General features: G+C 37.6%; 1 protein-coding gene across 1 annotated transcript; it reads left to right on the top strand.

The window, feature by feature from the left end:
- The first annotated feature begins 10,799 nt into the window (after nucleotides 1–10,799).
- LOC124899476 lies at nucleotides 10,800–14,199 on the top strand. Its single transcript, XM_047414369.1, has 2 exons — nucleotides 10,800–11,604; nucleotides 13,970–14,199. Exons 1-2 carry the CDS (start codon nucleotides 10,800–10,802, stop codon nucleotides 14,197–14,199), a joined length of 1,035 nt encoding a protein of 344 aa, XP_047270325.1.
- Nucleotides 14,200–15,172: the final 973 nt, after the last annotated feature.

Raw genomic sequence — 15,172 nt, forward strand, 5'->3', positions numbered from 1 at the left:
CACTGGAACCATATAGCATATGGGTTGTTAAGGATGGTTAAGCAACACATACCCAGGTTAATTGTTTCAAATGCATGATAAACCAGTTTTTTCTCCTGCATAGTTATATATATATGTATAGTTCTATGTTTATGGTGTATTTATTTGGTTTTATTTGATGACCTTGTTTTATATTTATCATCTGTTTATGCTAGCATTCACCCGCTAACCCATCTTCAAGCGGTTGATCCCTAAGCGATATAGCAACCGACCGTTCTACTACTCCTGTGTAGTTTTCAGATTTGGGGATCAGCTTTTGTTTTGAAGTGGTGAGCTTCCATCTTTCCAGAAAGCTCTATTTCATATTATGGACATTTTCATATTCTTTGGTTATTTTATGGATATTGGTTTTTTCTATGGTTGGTGGCATGTACAAAACAGATATCGGTTTTCTTTTTGTTAGAGACTTTTATGGAACTACATTGGTTGGCATAGGCGGTATCGCTATTGGTGTCAGCCTTCGTATTAGGGCTGACATCATTGGACTAAATTTCTTACTGTTCTATCCTTTTTTATTTTGTAATTACATAGACTTACTATGGTTATGGTTTTGGATTATGGTTTAGTTTTGTATAGGTTATTGGTTGGACTCATTTAGGTGGTCACGGATATAGACCAATCCTAGAGTCATGGATTATGCTATGATGTTATGTTGTTATACTTTCAGAATTCATCCAACGAAAAGGCCTGGTTGGACTTAGGATGCCCATTACAAAAAGTCCTTAGTTTGGGCTGTGTCAAGTGGTTATAAGATCTTTAGGTTCATGGTCAATTAGGGGTCCACAAAGTTATGTCTAGTATATTCTTTCTTAGAGGTTTGAAGTGCGCCACACTCATAAGGGAGAGGCTACAAGACATTCAGGAATGTTTTAGTTTCTTTGTATTCTATTTTCAAGCTTGGAGTTTAAGTCCTGGAAGCTTCTCTAATCATTTTTATTTTGCTTTTTAGATCATGCCTAGACAATCAGCAACACAAAGAATCTCTTCTGTCCCATCTGGGGAAAACATAAAAGAGACACAGGGATCTATACTGGGTCTAGGGGGCTCATCCCTAATAATTCTAGAGTTCCACAGATTGCTACAAGTCCTCTTCAGGTTGAGGTGATGAATGAGAAATTTTATCAATCTATTCATACTATTGCTCGGTTAGTTGATGCTTAGGCTGAGTGGGATGCATGTGACAATTTATCTACTGAGGCCACAAGGGTTAGCTACTTTATGAAGATGAATCCTCCTAATTTTATTAGAGTAAAGATGTAGGAGGATTCTCAGGGTTTCTTGGATAAAATAGAGAAATCTTTAGGTGATCCAGGCCATGAAAGTGGAAGAGGTAAATTTTGTAGCTTATCATCTTAAGGATATTATGTACCAATGGTACGGGGAGTAGGATAGGGATAGACATGATGTTGAGGAGTTTTTCTTATAGGAGACTTTCTTAAATTCTTTTCTGCATTTTTTCTTTGCTCAGGAGGTGAAGAAAGCAAAGATAGAGCAGTTTTTGAATCTTAAATAGGGAAAGATTACTGTTAAGGAATACGCCTTAAAGTTTCATCAACTATTAAGTTATGATATGAACTTGGTGTCATATATGAGGGCGAGGATTTGAAATTTCACTTTTGGGCTATCTCGACATTTGATCTTTGAAAGCAAAACTGATTTGCTGATTAAGAATATAGATCTTTCAAGGTTGGTAGTTCATAAGCAGCAGGTGTAGGATAAAAAGGGCAAACAGGCAAATTTTGGGGAAAGTAAGTGTAAGAAGTTTAATTCATCTGAACAAAGTGGTGGGCTATAGTAATGTTGTTAGGATGGCAGTAAGTATCAAAAGAAAAAGTAGGAGAGTTCTGGGTCCTTCTCTTATGCTAGTACTCCATACCTGAAGTAGTTGGGTGATAGGCTTCAATAGGGTGGAGATAAATTTAGGGCACAGGGTGCCCAATCTCAGGAGAGTATGGATTACTTAGCTTCTTCATGCCCTCCTTTCAAATTTTATGGCCATTTTTATTAGATTTTTGCGATAAAGAGAGGGACAAGAATTTTAAATATGTTTTTCCAGGCCATATACTGAAGAATTTTCCTATTGTTAGGGGTACTTCCAGAGCGGTCAAAGCTCTAGTAGCTTCATCTTTTGCTCATGCACCTAGTGGTGCTACTTTTACGTCTGCTCCTATTTCTTATATCGATAATGGTTAGAATAGGTTATATGCTCTTATAGCTTGACATGAATTTGAGGCATCTCTTGATGTCGTTAGTAGTACATTAGAACTCATTTATTGTGATGTGTATTGTCTACTTTATCTGAGGTCCACTCTTTCTTATATGACCCTATTTATGGCTGTGTGTTTTGTCTTTGTTCTTGAGGTTATTTAAGATCCATTTTTTATTTCTACCTTGATGACTAACTCGGTTACTGCTAAGAGAGTCTATAGGGCTTTTGTGGAATCTGTTAGTAGTTGGCAGACTTTGGTAAATTTATTTGAACTTGATATATGGATTTTGATGTTATTCTATGTATGGATTTGTTACACTCTTGTTACACATCCCTAGATTGTCAGACTCGTAAGATTGTTTTTATTTTCCCTGGTGAGTCGGTTATAGTATGAAAGGTGGTTTCGTAACTCCTAGGGGAAGGGTTATTTCATATCTTAGAGGTCAGAGATTAATCTCCATAGGCTTTCGTTATCACTTGGTCTAGGTTAAAAATTCTAACTTAGAAGGTCCTTCTTTTCATTCAGTTTTTGTGGTAAGTGAGTTTTCTAAGGTCTTTTTGGATATCATCCCGGTGTTCCTCCGGATAGAAGATGGAGTATTGTATTTATTTGGTTTTGAATACTCGTTCAATATCTTTTCCACCTTATAGAATGGCTCTAGATGGGTTAAGGAAACTCAAGGAGCTACTTAAAGATCTTCTTGATAAGGGGTTTATTCATCCTAGTGTATCCCTATGGGGTGCACCGGTGTTGTTTGTGTGCAACAAGGATGGTTCCCTTTTGTTGTGCATTAACTATTGGCAGTTGAATAAGGTAACAGTAACAAGTATCTTCTTCGAAAGATAGATGAGTTTCTTGATCAGTTTCAAGGTGCCAAGTTATTTTGTAAAACAGATCTTTGATACGGTTATCATCAACTTTATATTAGGGAGATGTATATCCCTAAGAGGTCTTTTTATACTGGGTATGGGCACTTTGAATTCTTTGTGATATCATTTGGCTTGACTACCCCGATAATATTTTTGGATTTGATGAGTAGGGTTTTCAGGCAGTACTTGGATCTCTTTGTCATTGTGTTTATTTATGACATCTTTATGTAATCCAAAAGTGAGGTGGATTATGTGAATCACCTCCGTACAGTGTTGGAGACCTTAAAGGAACAACAAATGTATGCCAAGATCTTCAAGTGTGAGTTTTGTTTGAACGTTGTGACTTTATTTTGTTATGTTATTTCTAGGGATGTTATCATGTTTGATCCACAAAAGGTGGTTATGGTTAAGAAGTCTCCTATAACAACAACTTCAACCTACATTCAGAGCTTTTTGGGTTTGGTTGGGTATTATAGGCAGTTTTTTGAAATTTTCTTGATGATAGTTGCCTTATTGACGATGTTGACTCAGAATAAGGTAAAGTTTTCTTCGTCGGATGCGTGTGAAGCAAGTTTCAGGAAGCTTAAGGATAATTTCACTTCGGCTCTAGTTTTGACATTTCTTGAAGGCAATTAGGATTTTATAGTTTATTTTGATGCATATCGGGTGGGACTTTGTTGTGTTTTGATGCAACATATGACGGTAATAGCCAATGCTTCCAGGAAGTTGAACGTGCGCGAGAGGAATTATCGTACTCATGATTTGGAGCTTTACCGGTGGTATTTTCTTTGAAAATTTTGTGGCATTACATGTATGAAGTCCACGTGGACATCTTTTCAGATCATAAGAGTCTACAGTATGTGTTCACTCAAAAAGAGCTAAATCTTAGGCAAAGGAGATGGTTAGAGCTTCTCAAAGACTATGATATGAGTCTCCACTACCACTCAGGTAAAGATAATGTGGTTGCTAATGCTCTTAGCATGTTGTCCATGGGTTGTTTAGATTATGTGTAGAAAGGAAAGTGATAATTGGTGAAGGATAGTCACCACTTGGTAATTCTTTAAGTTTATCTCTTAGATTCCACAGATAGTTGTGTAATGGTTTAGGTAGTGGTTAAGTTTTCTCTTTGTGAAGTGATCAAGGAGAAGCAAATGATAGATCCTGTCTTGAAGAAAATCAAGAGTGATATTGGTGAGCAAAAGCTAATTGTATTTTATATCGGTGGTGATGGTACTTTGCGGAACTAAGAGAGGTTGTGTGTCCCTGATGTCGACAATTTGCGATAAAGAGTTTTGGTTGAGGCATATGAATCGTGCTATGTTGTTTATCCCGGTTAGACAAAAATGTATCATAATCTATAAGATATATATTGGTGGAATTATATTAAAAGGGTTGTAGCTGATTTGGTAGCCAGCTGCATGGTGTGCCAACAAGTCAAGGTTGAGCACATGAGAAAGAGTGGGTTTTATCAAGAAATTGATTTTCCTAAATGGAAATGATAAGTAATCAATGCTTATTTCATTACCGATATTCCTCTGTTTAAGAACTAATTTGATTCAATTTGGGTTATGTTGGATATGATGACCAAGTCTACTCACTTCTTGCGAGTGAGGAATACCTTTTCATTGGCGGATTTTGCGAAGTTGTATCTTCAAAAGATTATGAAGATGCATGGGGTACCTATTTTGATTATCTCTAATCATGATACACAATCTTCATCTTATTTTTTCTGGTCTTTCTAGGAAGGATTTGGGACTAAGGTTAGTTTGATTATTACTTTTCATCCTCAAATGGAGGGGAAAGCAAAGAGGACTATTAAGACGTTGGAGGATATACTTTGGGCATGTGTGATTGATTATGGTCGAAATTGGGTTGTGCATCTAAAGTAGAGTTTGCATACATTAATAGTTACCATTGTAGTATTGGTATAGCCTCTTTTAAGGCATTGCATGGTAGGAGGTGTAGATCTCCTAATTGTTGGTTTAAGGTTGTTAAGGAGGTTATGCTCGGTTCAAATTTGGTTTATCAGGATATGGAAAAGGTAAAGGTAATTCACAATTGACTTAAGGTTTACAAAATTTGCCAAAATTCCTATGCGGATGTAAGGAGTAAAGACTTGGAGTTTCAAGTTGGGGATCAGGTGTTCCTAAAGGTGTCTCTCATAAAGGGTGTAATACATTTTGTAAAAAAGGGAAGCTCAACCCTCGGTTTGTATGTCCTCATGGATTCTAGTGGACGGTTGGTAATATGGCTTATTAATTGGGATTCCCTTCTAGTTTGAGCTCCGTTCATCTTGTATTTCATGTTTCCATATTGAGGAAGTGCATTAGATTGTTCCCTTGGAAGGATTGGGTATCTCAAATAAAATATTCAATGATGAGGTCCCGATTGAGATATTGGAATGGAAGGTTCATCGGTTATGGATCTAGGATGTGGCTTAAATTATCATAAGGTAGAAGAGGCTACATGGGAAGTGGAAGAGGTCAAGAAGTCCAAGTATCTTCATCTGTTTTCTGCTCATGGGATTCGTGCAGAAGGTATGTGTTCTTCAACATACTTTTGTTTTCAAACTTTGTTAAAGGAAACATTAATATTTTTGCATCTTTATTTTCAATCTTGGTTAAAGGTTGGATTGATATTTGATATTGCAAATGAATCGTGCTTGTCTTACCCTACTTTTTCTGTCATTTGGGGATGAATTTTCCTAGTGGGGGAGACTATACCACCTTAGGTTTTTGACCCTTTCAAAATTTACTGGATTTCTTGTTTTTGAATAGGATATGACAATGAACGAGTCACACACAGAGATATGAGTGGTATGGGTTGGTCGTACCCTAACCAATGATGGATGGTGTGTTGAATTTGGTTACTAGAATGGATAAGACGTGAGTGGTATGAGTCACATTAATAGATACGGGTTGTTGGGTTCGGTTCTTTCCTTCACATAATCTTAGACTTTGAAACTTTAGTAAGATGTGAATATAAGTGGCTCACCATAAGCCAAAAGTTAGGAGGTAAGTCCTACCATAAACTTGTATGGTGGACAGTGGTGAGTCCTCTTTTGATTCTATTCTGCTAGGGGTACAGGTCAGAGGTAAGGGTTGTATGCTTTGGGTAGGATGTGGTTTGGGTACATTAGACAGGGCTGGGTCTAAGGGGGAGGCCTTGGGTACTAGTGGTGAGTACCACTCATATTGGTGGGTATGACTGGTATGGTTAGTCGTACAACCTGATGAAAATCTTATGCATTCTAAGTAACGGAATTCTTGATATTTCCACACTTAATCTAACAAGGCTCCAAGGCATTTAACTCTATTGGGAGTTTATATTTACTATTATTCCATGCTTTAACACTTAAAAAACACTTTCTAATCCTCTTTAAAGTTCGTGGGAAAAGAAAGATTGGGTTTCATTTTGTGGATTAATTTGGCAATTTTGTTGCTGATCTCTCTCCATTAACTTCTCAATTAAGGCATGTACTCTTCTCTCATTGTAAGTTCCAACTAAAGGCATTGTTTTATACAATGTTGTTATGGCTTGATTTATTGTATTGTTTGGGATTTTAAAATATGTGTTGGGGTTGTGGTAATAAATTCTTGGTTATGGTTTTCCTATGTTCTTATTATATTATAGGATGCTTAAATAGTGGTTTTTGATAATTGGTTGCATGGGAATGGTCATATGGTAATTGGTTTTGGTTTTTAGAAATACTATGCCCCCAAGATGTTTTATAAATTGCCTATGATAATGTTTTTACTATCTTATTGGATTATTAATGGAAATTCTGCATGGGATAGTTTGGTAATGGAACTTTAAATGGTTTCTAATGGTTTGGTGGTTATGGTTATGGTCAACTGAACACCTTATGGGGTACAATGTAATCCCCCAAAGTAAACATGTTAATAAACATTCCTGTAGGGTACAACAGAATTCCCCATGGAATCATACTAATGGAAAACTTATGGGATACATGGTACTTCCCTAAGTTAACTTGGTAAATAGGTACACGGGAATCCTTTTTACGTTAAAAGGTTTGGCTAAGGACAACACATGCAAATTGTAGTTGGTATGACGATACCACTATTAATAGCCTTGGTTAATGATAAATGGTAAAATGCATTGGTTGGTTGGAAATTGTTTTAATTGGGCAATAATGACAAGGTTTGATAGCTAACCATGAAGGTAGGAGTTCAATGAACAAGGAGTTGGTCATGCAGACCATATATGATACTATAAGATACATGGGAATCCTCTAAGTACACTTTACATATGTATCATGTAGACTAAAGGGTACTTGAGAATCCCATACTCCTATGGTATCTCCAATTCGTGCAGCTACACGCATAAGGGTCCATCCTGGGGGTTATTTTGGACCCATATAACATATGGATGGTTACTTACGGTTAAGTTACACATACCCATGTTAATGGTTTCAAATGTATTCTAAACCTTCTTTCATTTCCCGTATTATATATATCTATGGTTTTATTCATATGGTTGATTTTCTTGTTTTCCAAGATGGCATTATTTTATCCTTATCCTGAATTGTAATACCCTGTATTTCAATCTAGTCTAAATTCATCCCAAAGATGTCAAATACTTGTTTTAAAGATGAATCCATTTTTATACATGTGGTATTTTCAAGATTTTCACTTTATGTCTTGAGGGAAATTCAATAAGCTTTCCACTGATATAATTTTTGCCCAAATCCGATAACCGGGTAAAAAGTTATGACTATTTCAAGTTCCTATTGTAAAACAACGCCATATTGGATAGTGGCACGCCGCACTACAAGCTAAAATGGCAATTGTCCTTTTTCCAGTCTCTCGGCGTGATTATCCTGCGTCACGCCAAACTTTCAGGTCTTAAATGTTGTGACCTTGGTGATAAGCCGTCAAAATCCTGATAAGCCATCGTCATATTCTTCAGCCTTAGATAGCAAGAGCCAAAAGTGAAGAGGAGCTGACGACATCCGTGATAAGTCGTCAGACTCATGATAAACTATCACGGATGTTGTCATCTATTCCGAGGAAAATCTGTAACCTTGATTTTATTTCCATAAGAAGGTTAAACTACTTAAAGCTTTGTTTTAGCATTTTCCAGGAACCATTATTCACTATTATTTGACACTTTGAGTTTGGGAACATACTTTGATATTTTATCTCTCTACTTTTAGATTTGACAACACAACTATTTGGAGAGATTATTATCAGTATTGGGGGATATGTCCTTTGTGATCTAATCTATGATTCACTGGTTTTTATTCATCACAGTAAGTTTATCTTTCAAATCTTGAATTCAATTATGTTTTTCGTTCATTGCATTATGAGAGGCTAAACTCCATTAACCTGAATTATGGGATCTAGGGTTTGGTCTTGATAAGGTGCTAGGTATTCAAGATTCAATAGGTGATAGGATTTCTTGATAATTCTAACGCTATAATTAACATCTGTTAGTTGCAAATAGTAGACACACCTGTTTTGATTTTCTTGAGAAAGAAACCAAATATAGTAGGAAGTGAATTATTAATAGGGACTCGAAAATATTTCATTTCATAATCAACGTTGTAACAAGGTTGGTTAACCTGAGGTAAAATCTGGGCAATGAATAGAAATTCCCTAAGTCCGAGAGGATTAGGAAATTAAATGCCTAAGTAGGTCGAGAGACATTTGAGCATAACATCGATAAAGATAGCTTGTTATCATACCCACCATGAGAATCTTGAATCACCTTTAGCATCTGTCGTGTACCGTCATCCCTAGTGAACATAATTCTGGTTATATCATAAACTTTAGATTATAAACATTGAAATTAAAGTAACAAACAATTATCCGTGAAACTTAAACACCCCATTTTAGGTAACATTAAACTATCAGTGAATTAAACTGAAAACAACTTGGGTTCACACCTTATTCCTTATGGGATTCGACCCTTACATAGTTGGGTTTTATGATTGCTTACTCCCATTCAAGAGTATAATTTGAGCATTATCAAAAATAGCACCGTGTTCGGGGAATACGGTCGTAAACAGAAAGTTTGTGTGCGCTAATTTACTAGTAGTTAAGTTTCCTAGATTTATGTTTATTTGCTATTTTTGTTTAATTGCAGGATCCTTGTTGTTTATTCCAAAAACAAGAAGTTTTGGAGAACCGTTACTACCAATTAATCTGGAACCACAGCTGATCGGGAGAATGGCAGAACAGCAAGAGGCTGACAGTCTGGTAGCCTTGGCCAGGGCTCAGGTGAACATGCAGAACGAGGGTCAACAAGTACGTCATCTGAACCCTGATGATGAAGACATGGGTGATTAGGAATTACTGAATCCTCAAAACCCAATACAAGCAGAACAAATTGATGCACCAGCGCAGCGAAACTTCAATATAAACCATCCAGTCCAAGGAAATTATGGTCAATAGTCTGTCTAATACGAGGTCGATAACGATGCTAAAGGAATGGATGAAGTAGGTACAACGGGTTCTGTAATTCCTTCAACGTTGTCACCTGGTGCAAAATTCAGCATAACAAGTACCATGATTCAACTCCTGAATCTAAAAGGATTGTTTAGTGGCTTGCCTGGTGATTGTCCAAACATGAACTTGGTGAACTTTATCACCATTTGTAAATCTTTTGATAATCCAGGAGTGAGCCAGAATTTGATCCAGTTGAGATTGTTTCCATTGTCTCTGTTTGGAGAGGAAACAATGTGGTTAAATGAGCTTATGCCTGATTCCATCACCCACTAGAGAGATTTGAAAAAAGCATTCCTAGAACAGTTTTTTCCACCCTCCAATAGGGTACAGTTCAGAGATGAGATCAGCAACTTTAAACACTCCCTACCAAATCTTTGCATCATACATGGGAGAGGTTCAAGAAGAAACTGACACAGTGTTTGAACTAGAATATTGTGGACCTACATTTGATGGAGACTTTGTACAGGGCTCTCAACTCTGTAACAAAGCGGATTGTAGGTAATGCTTTTGGTGGTTTGTTTGTAGATCTATCTTTTCAAGATGCGTCAGATACGCTGAATAGGATAACCAAACAGAGTCGGGCTTGGCATACCAGGGATTCTATGGTAGCTAGCCTGACTGTCTCTGTTGGTATGACTGTAGACTAGTACAAAAGAGATAAGGAGTAAGATCAAGACATGGCCCACCTAAAAACACAGATGGACTTACTTACCAAGCAGTTGCTGTCAGGCATAACTAAAAAGGTTAAAGCTATAGAAGCCCAGGGCACTGTGGCGACTAATGCATATGAGGAGGCAAACTATCTGGGAAATCAGGGGGGTTTTAGAGGAAGTAGCCAAAGGAATCTAGGTCAGAAGTTTTATGACAAGCCTGGTTATAAAGATATGGAGCAAGGAAACTAGAGAAGAAATAATGATAGAAGTGGTTTATATGTTCGTCCTGGAAGTCGAGATGTTGCACCATCTAACTATGGCCACATGTCCATAAAGGACATGATAGAAAAATTATTGAAGGGAGTTAAATCTACCAACTCCGGGGTAACTACTATGAAGAGTGAATTCTCTACCCTGAGTCAGCCGGTTAGTTCACACTCCACTTCTATCAAGCAGTTGGAGAAATAGATGAGCTAACTTTCCACAACACTGAACTAGAGAAAATGTGGTACTTTACGTAGTGAGTCAGTTCAGAATTAGTGAAATGATGTCTCACGTATGTCGATTACCACTAGGAGTGGTAGGATGTTACTTGCCCCATCTATGGGAAAATCTGTAGATGGTGAATTAGTTGTTGATGAATCCGAAGAATGCAATCCAGTGGAGTCTGAGAAGCTGGATAGTTCGGCTGATGCTTCCGATAAGGAAATAGAGAATGAAGAGGAAGTTACATTGAAAACTATTCCAAGACCACCACCTCCCTTTCCTAAACGATTGAACAAAAAGGTTGAGGATGCAAAAATCAGCAAATTCATGGCAATGCTCAACCAATTGATGGTAAATGTACCTTTGACTGAGGCACTTGAGCAAATTCCAGGATACAAGAAGTTCATGAAAAACCTTGTAACCACGAAATGGAAGGTTAGCTATGTGCCAGAGGACAGTCTTCTCCATTATGGTCCTATCTCTACAAGGTCTTTACAGCAGAAAAATGCAGATCCGAGAGCGTTTACCATCCTGTGTACTATTGGTTCCCTTAAATTCACAAAACCACTCTGCGATCTGGGATCTAGTATAAACCTAATGCCACTGTCGATGTACAATAAATTGGGTTTGGAGGATCATACCGCAACAAATATGCGGTTGGGAATAGTAGATAGGTTTGTGAAGCGGCCTGTGGGCATACTACACGATGTTTTGGTAAAGGAATCCGGTTTTATTCTGCCTGGTGATTTTATGGTCCTAGATTGTGAGGTGGATGAAGTTCCCATCATCTTGGGTAGTCCATTGCTTACAACTCGTAGAGTGCTGTTAGACATAGAGTTTAACAAGCTAAAGTTGAGGTTCAATGAAAAAGAAGAACGTTTCAAAATACACTCATCCTTGATTTAGCAAAAAAGGATGAGTGCTTTCTTAATCGTTGACGTCTTCTATGATGACTGTAAAGGGGCATCAACAGGTTGTCTGTGATAGTAAATCAGGCACTACTGGGAGGCAGCCATTAGTGGTCAGCCCAAAGTTTGTATGTTTGAGCAAGTGTTTTTACTTTTATAATTAGGATTTAGTACAGAAAAGGTGAAAAATGAGGAGGTCAGCAAAACGTCATGACAAAATCTTTGATAAACCATCAGAACTGTGATGAGGTATCAAAATTTTCGTCAGATAGGCCAAATTCAAGGCAGTTTCTATTAAGGATGGTGACATCAGTGATAAGCTATCATTCTTGTGATAAGCCGTTACAAGATTTCATCAAGAAGACCTTGAACGCATTGCTAAACTTTTTTGGGCCCAGTTTAGAAATTCCAACTCGACCCACAATCGAACCTCCTCATATTCCCGCCTATGTTATTTTCTTTCCTTTTTTAGTCGATTTATTTCTTTATTTAGTTTATTACTTACTCATTCCAACTAAGTTCCCTAAGTTAATCAAGAACAATAAGCTCCCTTATGTGTAGGATTGAAATTCAAACTCCAGAATTTCTTCCTACTTCCTCTTGTGTGTGTAATCATATTAAGGGCTCCCATTAGGTATGCTCTAAATTTAACTCTTTTTCTCTTGTGGGAACTGATAGATGGATGAAAACTCAAGTTTCCAAGAGGCTTGAACCAAATTCAACATGAAAAGGGGATAAAAATTGCACCTAGGGTTTGCTGTTCAGGCCTAAGGTTTAAAAGTTAGCCCGCAAATTGGAACTTGAGTGGATTGTGAGGAATAATTAGACCAAAAAGTTGACAACATTCATGATAAGTTATTACATCTGTGATGTCTTTTCAAAAATGTCGTCAAGGTTTCCTGATAATGAAGTGTATTCTATTTAAAGCTGATGACATTCGTGATAGGCTATCATAATTGTGATGGATTATCATAGATGTCGTCTAAAGTTGATAAAGTATTGTAGGTTCTATCTGAGGTTGATGACAACTGTGATAAGCCATCACAGTCATGACAACTGACCAAGAAATATCGTCACACCTGGAGCCTGAATCATGAATAATCCTTCTTAAAAGCTGTGAAGCTTAAATGATTAATGTGTTTATTCTTATGCTCTTGAGGATTGACTGATGTTTTTCAATTGCTACAAGAACATTATAATGGCACCCAAAGTAATGAGTCCTTAACTTACCAAGAAGGATCAACAGAAAAATGTATGTCGGAAACTCATCGATGAGGAGTCTTATTATATGTAGAAGAAGAACCTCTGCTCAGGAAGAAAAAAATAAGTAAAGCCCTACAAAACATCCACCACCCCCACCATTTAAGGTGGAGAATAGTGATGACACTGAAACAACAACAGATTCTGATTAGAAGGTATCTTAACATTCTGAACATGAGCGGTATGAGTCTGAACATACTGAGTCTGAAGAAGAGAAACAAGAAGAATCTGAGGAATTTGAGTCTGAGGGAACAGCATGCGGATCCCCGTCCACATAACAATAAGATAATAAAGAGTCCCCAGCTCTGGGAACACTTATCAAATGTAATAACCCTGAAGTTTGAGATAATGCTAGATAGAAAATTCCCAAAGTAGAGGGTATCTTTACTACTGGGCTTCACAGAACTGATAGAAGAAGAGCTAAAAGACCGATTCAGGAAGAAAACAAAATTATTACGAGTTGAGCAGGTACCCTGAAGTGGAACAGAAGTTCTAAGAGTACGGCTTGGGATGTACCACAAAGGGGGTGGCTCATTTCGCCCTGCACTGGTCCAGGAGTTTTATGAAAACTACTAAGCGCAGTTAGAAAACCTATATAGATCAGGAGAAAGAGTTATAGACCATCCCTTGTTGGATAGAGTTCAGTTAAGGGGCATAAGGGTTGATATCTTAATCAGAACAATCAATAGGTTCTTGCATTACCCCGACTTTACTCCTCAAGCCACTATACCATTAGTCTATGCTCGGATTAAAAATTGAGAAAAACAACATCCATGGTTGGCCAGTGTCATAGCCAAAGGAGAACAAGCATGGGTGACCAACCCAAGTAAGAGAATCTGTAAGTCCTCTTTAACTCAAGAGGCAAAGTTTTGGTGGGGCATAGTTTGTATGTTTCTGATGCCCACATATGGAGACAACATTATGAGTGATAACCAAGCTACCTAGTAGCTACCATGGTGCAGAATATCTCCCTAAATTTTTGGGAAATCATACCTGATGAGATGAAGATTAGAATGTCGAGAGCCGACACTGCTTATCCTTTTCCTTTTCTTATCACAGAGTTATGCTGAGCAGCTAATGTCCCAAAGATTATAGGGGTTGATGATGACATCTCTGCCCAAAACACTCATAACCCTATACGGTATGATGAAAATCAACAAGGATTAGGACTTGATAGAGGTGCAGAGGAAGTAGCAGACCCTCCTATTACAAATACCGGTGCAACACCTTATGTGGAAGTGAAAGATTCTGAGGTTCTGCAACCAACCTCTTCAGTGCAGGAAGTTTTAGGGTCCTCAGAATAAATCCAACCCCTTATCTCCTACAGCATCAGCAGGATTTGCATTTTAGTTGATCAACATTAGAAAAGTTGCTAAACAAGCCAAATAGTGTGAGGCACAGCTTCAACCCTTTGACAAACAGTTTACTGCTGCAGTAGATAAGAGAATTAAGGATGCCCTTAAGCCTTTTGTGACTTTACCTGAATGGGTTGTAGATTTGGAAACTCAATTTGATGCATAGGCAAAATAAATGTCAGGGGATGATCTTGCTAATTTAAGAGCGGCATTAGACAAGGTAAAGATAGATGTTGGGGTCTTATAGCAGCACCAATTTATGGTGCTGATAGGTCCGGATGTGGATGAATCTGAGGAAGAAATTCTAATACTTGACCTCACTGGAGATTCACCAAAGAAAAAGAAGAAAAAAGGGGAGAAGAAGGGAAAATATAAGAGAGAAGAACCGTACACTAAGGAATAAAGAAGAGTGAAAAAAGGCAAAAAAGAAGGCTAAAAAGGAGGAATTGAAGAAAGAAAGAATGGAGTCCCTTGCGGACAACGAGAAATGGGAGGCATCCATCCAAGCTAGGGCTATAGGTGCCTCATCTAGAAAGGCTCCAACCACTGCAAGGCCAAGTGATCCTGAGGGAGAGAAGATAACAGATCATGCAGCAGCAGGGTCGGAGACCCATAAGCCTCATGCTTTATTCACTCCTAATATGCCCTAAACCCTGAGTTAATTTTATTTTCAAATTTTAGTTGAGAGTGTAGGGCAGAATGTTGTTGTAAAAAAAATTGGTGGATAATTAGGAGAAATATAGGTACTTGATGCAGTTAGTTTGTTTTGTGACTTTTGAGTACCTCTCTATTGGTCTGATATATTGTTTACTATGTGAATTGCATCCATTTGTGACCACAGAGTATCTCTTTGTGGTATTAGTCTGGCAACTGAATAACCTTTGTTAAACAAGTGCATGAATCAGATAAGTAGTGACATGAA

This window comes from Capsicum annuum, chromosome 6 (genome assembly GCF_002878395.1).
Source record: "Capsicum annuum cultivar UCD-10X-F1 chromosome 6, UCD10Xv1.1, whole genome shotgun sequence".
Classification (NCBI taxonomy): domain Eukaryota; kingdom Viridiplantae; phylum Streptophyta; class Magnoliopsida; order Solanales; family Solanaceae; genus Capsicum; species Capsicum annuum.